The 12,383-nt window shown below is 35.2% G+C and overlaps 1 protein-coding gene and 1 long non-coding RNA gene across 3 annotated transcripts in view; one reads left to right on the top strand and one right to left on the bottom strand.

Moving 5' to 3' along the window:
- LOC111983011 (protein TIC236, chloroplastic) overlaps nucleotides 1-9,665 on the top strand; it is a 49,966-nt gene extending 40,301 nt beyond the window's left edge. The window contains exons 18-24 of one of the 2 annotated variants that reach the window (XM_065768194.1): nucleotides 2,965-3,786; nucleotides 3,947-4,227; nucleotides 4,564-4,820; nucleotides 6,557-6,795; nucleotides 6,921-7,112; nucleotides 8,327-8,617; nucleotides 9,236-9,665. In XM_065768194.1, coding sequence (XP_065624266.1) covers nucleotides 2,965-3,786; nucleotides 3,947-4,227; nucleotides 4,564-4,820; nucleotides 6,557-6,795; nucleotides 6,921-7,112; nucleotides 8,327-8,617; nucleotides 9,236-9,382 — 2,229 coding nt within the window. In that variant the 3' untranslated portion in view covers nucleotides 9,383-9,665. The remainder of the gene's footprint in view (nucleotides 1-2,964; nucleotides 3,787-3,946; nucleotides 4,228-4,563; nucleotides 4,821-6,556; nucleotides 6,796-6,920; nucleotides 7,113-8,326; nucleotides 8,618-9,235) is intronic. The other variant, XM_024014645.2, reaches the window with a different exon arrangement.
- Nucleotides 9,666-10,457: 792 nt separating this feature from the next.
- On the bottom strand, nucleotides 10,458-12,324 carry LOC136065256 (uncharacterized). The gene is made up of 2 exons (XR_010626885.1): nucleotides 12,045-12,324; nucleotides 10,458-10,668 (listed from the first exon to the last, which is right to left on the bottom strand). It is a non-coding gene; the product is annotated as an uncharacterized LOC136065256 (long non-coding RNA).
- Between the last annotated feature and the right edge of the window lie 59 nt (nucleotides 12,325-12,383).

Below are 12,383 nucleotides of genomic sequence, written 5' to 3'. Positions count from 1 at the left end.
AAAATAGCTAAAAAAAAAGTTCTAAATAATAGAAGTCTAAAATTAAGGTAGATTTGGTTTGAAATCAGCAACTCTAGAATAGAAAAAATATCTATTAATTGATATGGAGCTGGAAAATCAATTAGCCATTAATCCACATCATAAATCTCGCCCAATTAAGCCAGATCAGCCCTCAATAGCTTGGATTAAATTTCTTACGCCTTCATTTTCCTTTGGGCCAAGCTTGGAATATTCTGTGTTACAATCAGCTGAAATCTCTTGAATCAGCCCGTTAAGTGCTTCTTTGATTTTCTTGGATCTTGCTCTAGTAATAGGCTCAACTATAACATGCAATGGATCTTTTAATGCTTGTTGATTCTCATCAACAACTGTTGGTTGTCGTTGGGTGTATACTGTGAAGTATTTGCTTGATGGTTCTATTGAGCGTTTGAAGGCTCGCTTGGTTGCCAAAGGGTATACCTAGACATACAGTAGTGACTATCCCAAGACATTCTCACCTGTTGCTAAAATTTCTTCTATCTGAATTTTGATCTCCTTGGTTGCTAATTTGGGTTGGCCATTATTTCAGTTAGATGTTAAAAATGCCTTCTTGAATGACGATTTGAAGGAAGAGGTGTACATGGAGCAACCACCTAAGTTTGTTGCTCAAGGGGAGTCTGGAAAGGTGTGTAGGTTGCATAAGGCTATCTATGGTCTTAAACAATCTCTTAGAGCTTGGTTTGGTAAATTCAGTGAAGTAATATTAAAGTTTGGATTGCGATGTAGCCACTCTAATCGCTCTATGTTTTCTCATACCTCTGATAGAGGAAAGATTTTGTTGATAGTATATGTTGATGATATTATAATCATTGGTGATGACAAGCAGCATATTGATGATTTGAAAAGATACCTTCAAAACTCCTTTCGAACTAAGGATCTGGGTAAACTTCGTTATTTCTTGGGTATTGAGGTAGCACGATCTAAAGAAGACATCAGTTTGTCACAAAGTAAGTATGTGTTGGATATTTTGGAAGAAATTGGCTTGTTAGTGTCTATACTAGTGGAGACTCCTATGGATCCTAATGTCAAATTGTATGAAGATCAAGGGGAGCTGTTATCTAATCTTGAGAGATATCGTCGTCTAGTTGGTAAATTAAATTATCTCACAATTACTTGCCCAGATATATCATTTGCAGTTAGTGTTTTGAGCTAGTTTATGAAAGATCCTCGCCTTCCACATTGGGGGGCAGTTATTCAAATTGTGAGATATCTTAAAGCACATCCAGACCGTGGTTTTTTGTATAAAGCTAATGGTCACCTATGAGTAGAAGCCCATACTGATGTTAATTAGGCTGGATCACCGTCAGATAGAAAATCCACCACTGGGTATTGCACTTTTCTGGGAGGAAATCTGATTACTTGGAGAAGTAAGAAACAAATTATTGTTGCCAGGTCTAGTGTAGAGGCTGAGAATAGAGCCATGGCACACACATCATGTGGGCTTATGTGGATTAAGCATTTACTTGAAGAATTAAGATTTGTTGCGAAGCTGCCTATGACCATGCATTGAGATAATCAAGCAGCAATTTACATTGCCTCTAATCTTGTGTTTCATGAGCGAACCAAGCATATTGAAGTAGATTGTCATATTACTCGGGAGAAAGTAGAAGATGGTGTAATTGTTACTTCATATGTTTTTACAAGAGTCTAGATTGCTGATATGTTTACCAAGGCTTTATGTAAGACTCGTTTGGGTTTATTCTGTAACAAGCTAGAATTGTATGATATATACTCTCCAGCTTGATGGGGAGTGTTATAAGTAATAGGGGCAAAATAATATTATCATGTACTTTATATATAAATAATATTTTATGTGTTAGGGTTGATTCATCAAACTCTAAACATCTTCATTGTAAAAAACAATTACCATCTAGACCATTGGATGTTGGGTCGCATAAAAACTTGTGCTTGGAATAATGAGTTTCTTTTGTACACTTCTCATTTTGCAGCCACCAAAAATGTTACTCATTAATACACTTATACACTTATCTAACTTGAAGGAAAAAATAATTATTTGATTTGCAAACATGTTGATGTAGGACAATATATGGGGTTTAATTTTTATTGTTTGTTAGTTTTTGAATTTTTATTTAATTGTCGTTATTTTAGTATTTAGGATTTTATTTCCTTGATTTTAGGTGTGTATTTAATGATTTCCTAGTAAAATTAGGGTCCTATTATGGTAGGGTATCAATTAGGATCAATTGGAATACTTTTACTTGGAATTAAGTTTTCTGAAGCCTTTAAATAGGTCTACAATATGTAAAACGAAAATTAGACTTCAAAATATCAATAATATTTTCCAGAGGGGTTTTCTCTATTTTTTTGGTGGATTCCAGGTTTTCCTTGTGGATTCAAGGAACCCCTTATGAATTTAGGGGTTTCGTTAAGCTAGAACAAGATCAAGCCCCTTACTACATTTCCATTCTGCATCACGTCTTAAAATTCACCCTTATTTTTTGGTAATTTACCTTATGAAATTGGACTTTTGAATATTAAATGTATAGGTATTATGACTCTTTTTACTTTTTCCTTCTACCCTGCATTTCGATTCCCAGAACGTGTGAGATTGTGTATTTGTTTGTTTGTGCGTTTGTGCACGTGTCTCAGCAATCCACAATTTACATGTCTGAAGTTTATCTTTCTGCCTATACATACGTGCATTTTGAGTATTAGATTTTTATGTATCTTTGATATGAAAAAGTGCTTTTAAGTTCTAAGGTGGCCTCTTGGATTTTTAAGGCTCTTTTGGGGATTATTTTCATGTATTTTTTTACACTTTAGAGCACCATTGAAAAAAAGTTTCTAAGAGGATTTATATTTTTTGGTTAAGATAATTATCATTTCTTCACTGCCATTAATGTTTTCTGGACTTTGCTTCCAATTTTGTCTTCTGATAATTGGCTCTCTTGTTTTTATTCTCAGGCAGAATTTGACTTTCACGGGGAGGATTGGGAGTGGGGTACCTATAAAACTCAGCGTGTTTTGGCAGTTGGTGCATACAGCAATGATGATGGTTTGCGCCTTGACAGAATTTTCATTCAGAAGGATAATGCCACAATCCATGCTGATGGAACTTTGTTAGGGCCTAAAACCAATCTTCATTTTGCTGTTCTAAATTTTCCTGTTAGTCTAGTCCCTACATTGGTTCAGGTCATTGAATCCTCAGCTACTGATGCTGTTCATTCTTTGCGGCAATTTTTAGCACCAATTAGGGGTATATTGCACATGGAAGGAGATCTTAGAGGGAGTCTTGCAAAACCAGAATGTGATGTGCAAGTCAGGCTCCTTGATGGTGCCATTGGGGGCATTGATTTGGGACGAGCTGAAATTGTTGCTTCCCTAACCTCAACCAGTCGTTTTCTATTCAATGCAAAATTGGAACCTATCATTCAAAATGGTCATGTGCACATTCAAGGAAGTGTCCCTGTTTCTTTCCAAAATAATATATTACTGGAAGAAGAAATTGAAACAGATAAAAGTGGATCAGTTTGGATCCCTGGTTGGTCAAAAGAAAAGGGTACAGGGTCTGCTGATGAAGCCAGTGAAAAGAAAGTTTCTAGAGATAGAAATGAAGAAGGTTGGGATACTCAATTGACAGAAAGCCTTAAAGGTTTAAACTGGAACATTTTAGATGTAGGAGAGGTTAGAGTTGATGCCGATATTAAAGATGGGGGCATGATGTTGTTAACAGCTTTGTCTCCTTATGCTAACTGGCTTCATGGCAATGCTGAAATTATGCTCCAGGTGGGCCAAGTAAAAAATATTCTGCATTGGCTTATATATATATATATATATATAAGCTCATACTTGCAATAAAATTTTTTTTGAGGTAAAATTGCAATTTAAAGTGATTTAGTTAAGAGTCTGCTTCCCTCACGTTTGGGTACATGTTTAAAATAAATAGGTCCGAGGTACAGTTGAACAGCCAGTGCTTGATGGATCTGCATCATTCAACAGGGCGTCTATATCTTCGCCAGTTCTCCGAAAACCACTGACAAACTTTGGTGGCACGGTTCATGTAAAATCCAATAGGTTATGCATCACTTCACTGGAGAGTAGGGTGAGCAGAAGGGGAAAGCTGTTTGTGAAAGGGAATCTGCCCCTCAGAACCAGTGAAGCATCCCTTGGGGATAAAATTGAATTGAAATGTGAAGTTCTGGAAGTACGGGCAAAGAATATTTTAAGGTCTGTAACTATAATTTCTAATGTAAAGATCTTAACTAGACATATGCTCTACCTCATAGTAACTAAAGTTTGGGTATATATGTGCATGGCTATATGCTTTACATGGTACAATATTCTAACATGTTTTACATTTTATGATGGTGTATTGGTTTTTGATTTGTTACTATTCAAAATAGAAATAAGATATCTATCCTCTTTTAATGTTGTTTTTTTCCCCCTTTGAGCTTATAATTCACAACTTTTTTTTATTTTTTTTAATTTTTACTTTTGATTTCTTAATAACAGCTTTCTCTGTTCATCTTGCCCATACAGAACTAACATCTTCTAAAATCACAGTGGCCAGGTTGACACTCAGATGCAAATAGCTGGTTCTATATTGCAACCAAACATTTCTGGGAATATTAAATTGAGCCACGGAGAAGCATATCTACCACATGACAAGGGTAGTGGAGCTGCTCATTTTAATAGATTGGGATCAAGTCAGTCCGAGCTTACTAGTAGTGGCACCAATCATGCAGTTGCTTCAAGATATGTTTCACGGTTTTTCAGTTCAGAACCTGCTACTGCATGGACCAAATTCTCCCAACCCACAGGTGATACATTCGTGTTTCATAAGTTCCTTTTTGATATGTAAACCTTTTACGTCAATGATGTTGCAATAAATGCAGTAAGATGAGAGTTGGCTTGATCACATGGATTTAATTTTTGTTTCCATGGGGCACTGAATCATACCTCAAGGTTTAGCTTGAAGCATTTTCTCTTGTTGAAAAATGATTTTTATCTCAAAGCTTTGTTTTTTTTTTTTTTTTTTGGGGGGTGGGGGGGGGGGGGGGGTGGGGGGGGGTGGGGGTTCGTATCCCAATCAAGTTTTTGGAAAGAGTTAATTATCTTTTGTAAAGCTCCCTGCACGGTACTTATCCATTATGTTTGTTTACAAATACCTGGTTTCCCCCTTATTCTCTATTCAAACTAGATTGGAAAAAAAATGATATATCCAATAGTTTTTTCATATTGAAATTGGTCTTCTGATAGGAATTAATGTGGGAAGCTAATATTTAAAAGGTATTAGAGATAAACTTATATATAAATGAATTATTGTGTGCTCTTTCATATTTTTATGCTCAGTTCCAGTATGTAATGGTATGGATCAATGTTGTTTCCAAGAATTTTGAATTAATATTGTAAGAATTATAGTTAAATGATTAAATTCACAATTTCCTAACAACTTCAACTTTTAGGACAATTAGTAATTTATCATTGTATTAGAACAAGAGGTCTTGAGTTCAATCTTTGTCACCACTTCACCTCCCATTTAAAATGTTAAAAATCCCACTTGTTGGGCCACTTATTAAGAGTGAGTTTAGGCCCACATGTAAGGGGGGTGTAAGAATTATGGTTAAATGATTAAATTCACAATTTCCTAATAGCTTAAATGATGCAGGAGGCGGTCGGAAGACAGATCGATAATATTTTATTTGATTTTATGTATCAAGGGCAATTCTATAATCTCCTAATATTCTGGGATGGGCTGTGCTTATAGTCCATTGGGTCTTACTTTAGTTTTATTTTAAGCTTGGTTATTTAGTTGGGCTTAGTAGTAGCAAAAGCCTAAGGAGTCCAAGTCCAAGTCTTATTAGGGTTTTAAGAAATCCTAGTTCAACTAGGATTAGGTATTAGTGTTCTATTTAAAGAGTTGTAATAATTTCTATTGAGTTAATTGCTGTTTTCAGAATTTAATGGCTATGAAGCTTTCTTTTAGGGTTTGTGTGATGCAACCTTCTCCTAGGTGTGATGTCAAGGAACCCTTGGTGTGATGCTTAGGAAGTCTAGGTGTGATTCCTAGAATTTATCTATATTCTTTAATTTTACTATTCACGGTTAGTGTTCACATCACTGTTCCCAGCAACCCAGTCTTGATTTTCACCTTTGTTTTCATCCCCAAACCCTATTAATCCTTGTCCCCTTTGGAAACCCTATAATCTCTATTATTTTCTAGCCTATTCCCCACCAAAACCTAACCCTAATTCTTCAAAACCCAAGCTATACCAGATCTGCCCTGGGTGTTCTAAATCAGATTTTGTTGTTCCCCCTTGTCCTACGTCATTAAGCTTTTAGGACAATTGGTAATTATCAAATATTATTGTATTAGAGGTTAAATTGGTGGGTTTAAGATAAAAATAGCAGTAGGGTTCAGATTTACATGGATGCGTTTGAGAAGTTCTTGTTATTAATTTTATGGGTTTTAAATGAATACATAAAAGCATAATCAGCATTTATGTTGTTATCTTGCAAACTTTATTTTGTTTACATTGTTTTTGCACCTTGGCAGTTAAATCAGCTGAAGTTGGAAACGAAATAGAGCAAGTAGACATCAAACCTAATGTAGACATCCGCCTCAGTGATTTGAAGCTTGTTCTGGGACCAGAATTGAGGATAGTTTATCCTTTGATTCTTAATTTTGCTGTTAGTGGAGAGCTTGAGCTAAATGGCTTGGCACATCCCAAATGGATAAAACCTAAGGGCATTCTAACGTTTGAAAATGGTGATGTGAATCTTGTGGCAACTCAGGTGAGTCCCATGTTTCTTGACTTTGTAGTGCAAACATTCTTGTATAGTGCTTGTTAATCTTAGTTTCTAGTTGGCTGGCTTTTTACTTTTCATTGAGAATGTGGAGTTGACCTTTACAACTTCAGGTGAGGCTTAAGCGAGAGCATCTGAATGTAGCCAAATTTGAGCCTGAGTATGGTCTAGATCCAATGCTAGATTTAGCTTTGGTTGGATCTGAGTGGCAATTCAGAATTCAAAGTCGAGCCAGCAAATGGCAGGAAAAACTTGTGGTGACCTCAACACGTTCTGTGGAACAGGATGGCTTATCACCTACTGAGGTAACATCCAATAATCTGGTTGGGTCTGAATTTGTGGTTCTCTCTTATTTATGTTAAACAGTTCGTCCTGTCTAGAGCCTCAACCCCATCAATTACTTTCATGCAACATTAAAGATTGACCTGTTTCAGAATAATGGTTAAATTCACAATTTTCATAGCTTAAACTTTTGGGACAAGTAATAATTTATCATAGTATCAAAGCAAGTGATCTTGAGTTTGAATCTTGTCTCTGCTCTACCTTCCATAAAAAAAAAAAAAAAATTAAAAATACCATGTGTTGGGCTCCACTTATTAAGTCTATGCCCACACGAGAGGAAGTGTAAGAATAAGAGTAAAGCTACAGACACAAAATTTCACAATATTTTTCATAACAATTGAGTAGGCAAGTTTTTATTGGTTTTTATCTGGACCCACCACTGGTTCGTAAGAATAATAGTTAAATAATGTAATTCACATTTTCCTAATAACTCCGGTTTTTGGGACTAATGGTAATTTGTCAACCTATAGAGTTTTCTATGCAGTACAAGAACACAATTCTTCAAATGTTGAAGAACACGATTCAACAAATGTTGTAAATTTTATCTTTGAATGTCTAAAGGGTTATGAGCTGATGATCAACAGTACTCTAGTAGAAAAGAAAAAGAAAAAAGAGGCATTAGCTATCAAAAAAACAAAGAAAAAGAAGATAAAAGATCATAAGGCTTTTCATAATTTTTATTATTATACATAATTGCCGACGAGAAATTTAATTATTATAATTTACAACTTTATGTTGATAATACCACCAATCTAGAAATTCAATTAGGATAATTGAACCTTCCTGAATTGTACATTTCTCGGTACGTCACATTCATGCATTTACAAAATCACAGGAACAAATCAAAGATCAAATTATACACTGCTTTCAAACTTATTATCAAACCAGGTTTTCAAGTTTTTCCTGTGTTTTGAAAGCTCGCCTCAGGGATGTAGAATTGTACTTAAATTTGTTGCAGCGTCTGGGTCAATTTTTATCTATGCAATTGGAGCATTTTCCTTAGAGTTTGTTTTGTTGTTACGTATCATTTCAGCATGCTATGAAGTATTTTGGGCTGGTAGAAGTCTCTTGGTTGAATCTACCTCCAACTTGATCACGAATTCAATTAATAGTTGCATTTGCAAAAACCAGATTGAAATGTTTATCATGTTCTAGACTTAAGGTGATTTGATCTCAGTTGCTTTTTCATCCACAGGCTGCTAGAGTCTTTGAGAGTCAATTGGCAGAGTCCATCCTGGAAAGTGATGGTCAGCTTGCATTCAAAAAGCTTGCAACTGCAACACTTGAAACATTAATGCCAAGAATTGAAGGGAAGGGAGAATTTGGCCAGGCTAGGTGGAGGCTAGTATATGCGCCACAGATCCCTAGCTTGCTCTCTGTTGATCCTACAGTTGATCCTTTCAAATCTCTGGCCAACAATATTTCATTTGGTACTGAGGTCGAAGTTCAGTTAGGGAAGCGCCTTCAGGTTATCTTGAAACTCTTTACACTGCATTCAAATTTTAATATTTTGATACTGATGTCTAATCAGATATTTTAGTGAAAAGGTAAATCACTAGAGTTGGATCACTGATAATTAGGGGAAAAAATTATAGAACTTCTAGATTATCATGTGGACAAGTAAGCTCTTCTTTTCCCTTCATACCATTGTAAGACTAATGACAATGGCCACCACTTTAACATTTGGACTGAATAGTTTTATCCTAAACCTCAATGCCCCTTTTTTTTTTTTTTTTGGTGTTTATATATATATATATATATAGGGGGGCTGTTGGAACAGCTCAAAGAATGAAAAATGGGCTGTTTTGGTGTTAATTTTCTCTTTGATTAATTTTGATGGGTAAGTTACACACAAATTCAGTAAGTCTTGAATCCACTGCACACGCATCCAATAAGTCTTAACCCACTACCTCGCCCTCCCCTGTAACTTATGAGGGGAGAAGGTCCCAGTCGAGTTAGAGCTCATTGGCAATTCTCATTGATTAATGTTGAGAAGAGACAAATTTTGTTAATATTTTCCTTGAATGGTTTATTTATCATCTAATGCATCCATTCTTACCTTTTCCTCTATTTATTTTCTCCATAGGCTTCCATTGTTAGGCAGATGAAAGACTCAGAGATGGCAATGCAGTGGACCTTGATCTACCAGCTTACAAGCCGCTTGCGAATGCTCCTACAATCTGCTCCATCCAAACGCCTTCTCTTTGAATATTCTGCTACATCACAAGATTAACCAACTGGCCATGTTCTGCCAGCTAAAATTTTGGTACACCACATATCTCCCCTCAAGTAGTGATTAGCATTGGTCATCTGTAACATATTTAGTATTTGGCCCTTCCTACATTAATTACACCCTTCTCCCCCTAAATGAGATAAGAGAAGGTTTGCATTTTTTGAAATGTAAAGTTATTGTGAATAGATATTATTCTTTGCTAAAAAACGAGCGAGATTGTTCATATTTGTGGCATCCTTCCTTGTACATAGTTCAATATTAATGAAAAGAAAATTTTGCATGATTTCATTTTTTCTAAATGTCAATCATCAATAAAATTTACTTTTTGTATTAGCTTTTACCAGGTTATAGCAATAAATTGCATTTCATCTATTTGTGTGATTCAAATACACATCCAATACTAGGGACGTTGGGGTGGTGCATATTGAAAAATTAAATAAATATTTGCAAAATCTATGTTCGACCTCCCCTTCAAAACCTATGACCCACGCTTGTTGTGAAAAAAGGGGAAGGGAGGTAGGATTGAATAATTTCACGCACCTGAGTGTGCGCCCTTAATTAGAAACCATGTGAACAATTTCATGCTTCCATGGATTCAACTTAATTTTCCTGTTTGCAAATGTTTTCTGCCGCAGTCCAATTTGTGAACAAGGGAGCTCCAGCTTGTAGCCCAAACACATTAGATTATTGAACAAGCCGTAAATGCTCGTGATAGATTTGCCTTTTAAAACCTTTTTCATAATTTTTGCAAGCTTAGTTTTTGGTTTTGACTTCTGATCTATTAGGATCTCCATGTGGTTTTGAATTAGAGAGGAACTCTTGTACAATCAAAATTTATTCTTAAGAATCTAAAATGAAAATTTTGGTTTTAAGGATTTAAAGATGTCCATGATTCTAATGAGAAAAGAAAGGAAACTAAAAAGAATGCTCAAATTCAGTCCAAGGGAAGGGAAGCAATATTAGTAATCTTTTGTGATTTTTTTTCCGCTGCTCATCAAGGGAATGTAGCCTGTAGGTTAGAAGAGAAAGTTGAGCATCTTAGACTAGATCATGGACAAAAACGAAAAAAGCAACATATTCGGACTTAAAAGTTTCTTTATAAAAGAATAACACTTGATTGTCAAAATTTTTGTTTTTGCTCTATTATTAAGAATAAATTAAAGACAAAAAAATAAAAATAAAATGGTTCACCAAAATCTCCATGGATCCTTATATGGAGGGACATAGTATTCTGTGGGAGGAATAAGGCGAAAAGAAGCCACGGTTTTCTCCAAGAAAGGCCCCATCTGCATCACACAAAAGCCAGTTTAAGCTCAGATAGATAATAGACCTCGTCTCAGTATTAAAAATTTATCTTTTAATAAATAAAGATAAAATCAGAGAGATAGGGTATTTGAATATCATGCAAACATAAACTAACTACTAATGGTTCTTTATGCGTTCTAAACAGACTCGTTTCAATTGATATGCAAATCAAGATGGTGTAATATCAATCATCTAAGGTGTAAATAGTAGTACCCCTCAGACCTTGCAAACACAAACTAACCTAAATCCTACTACACTCAAATAAAACACTAAACACCGATTAACAAACTTACAAATGGGATTCTCAGAATTCTGGAGCCCCAATACTCAACAATAACAAACCCTCAGCTCACAAACGTGGGTAACTTTCAATCCCAAAAGAATTACAAAACTATGCTTAAAGAAACCTTATTCATGTTTTTCTAAGAAACCTTCTCCTTTTTTATGTGAGGACTTTTGGGGTAAAGTCACTAAACTCTTTGGAGTACTGTTTATATAGAAGACATCTTCTAACATTCCTATTAGCTATACTATTACGGTTTGTAATTGCTATTGCAGAGTAGCTTCATACATGAGATTTTATCTAGGTATTAGCGGTATGCTCATGCTATGCACAGTAAATATATAAAAAATATCTTGCATATATTATTGAAGTTGCTCACCAAAATTTGGTAATTAAAAAAAAAAAAAAAAAAAAAACCCATCTTAAGTCGTGATGTAGTGTCTTTCTCATTGAGAGCTACAGGACTAAAGTGAACATAAAACACTGTATATTTATCAAAAACAAAAAATGTTCTTCATGTGTCACTAACACAAGATGAGAGCTCAACTCTCCCTTAGATTATGTTTTCATTTTCATAATAAACATGAAGAAAGCATAGCGTGTAAGACTGAATCTTTGTCATATTTTAATATGTATGATATGATAATAATAAAAAAGTAATTTGACACTTGAAAAAAAAAAAAACATTTGCAACATGTGGCAAAACCTTAAACTCATTTGACCAGAGGGTTTAGTTTTCAAGAGAGCTCTACCCTCCCTTAGATTATGTTTCCATTTCATTATTTTGTTCAGATTATGTTATGAAGAAAAAAAGAAAGAAGCCCTTATTTAACATTGCAATACATGGAGCAGCCTCAAGCCCTCTTGACCAGAGGCTTCAGTTTTCAATAAATGTATTTAGATATTATTGATCCACTGGGATTTATATAAACATCATTTCACAAGTAAAAGAGATATGAATTGTAATGCTAACAATGTGTGTTTAGGAAAGAAAATGAAAAGGCTAACAATGTGTGTGTTACGTGGTGAGTGTGTGTTACGTGGTGAGTGTGTGTGAGAGAGAGAGAGGGATACCTTGTCCCACTGCTTGTTAAGGGTTGAAGCATTTAGAGAGTACAAGTAACCTGCAATTAAGTTTTGTCAAGTCATATGAAAAATCTTGAAGTGCAAGAATTATAATCACAAGCATAAACTGAAAACCCTGGACTAGAGCAAGTATTCATCTACAAAGAACAAATTAGCTTACCCATGGAATCTAACAAATAATCACAGTACAGTAGACATAAGCTCAAATTTTCCTATTGTAGTTTGCCCCCACCAATTTGAAATTGAATATGAGTAAGCTCACAAATGACTGAAGTGTTTCTTTCTCTTCCCCCCCATACAACCCCCTCACCCCCCCCCCCCCCAACC

The sequence above is a fragment of the Quercus suber genome, unplaced genomic scaffold, assembly GCF_002906115.3.
Source record: "Quercus suber isolate HL8 unplaced genomic scaffold, Cork oak 2.0 scaffold_902, whole genome shotgun sequence".
Classification (NCBI taxonomy): domain Eukaryota; kingdom Viridiplantae; phylum Streptophyta; class Magnoliopsida; order Fagales; family Fagaceae; genus Quercus; species Quercus suber.
The sequence above is the reverse complement of the archived record's forward strand: the minus strand, read 5'-3'. Positions and strand labels throughout refer to the sequence as shown.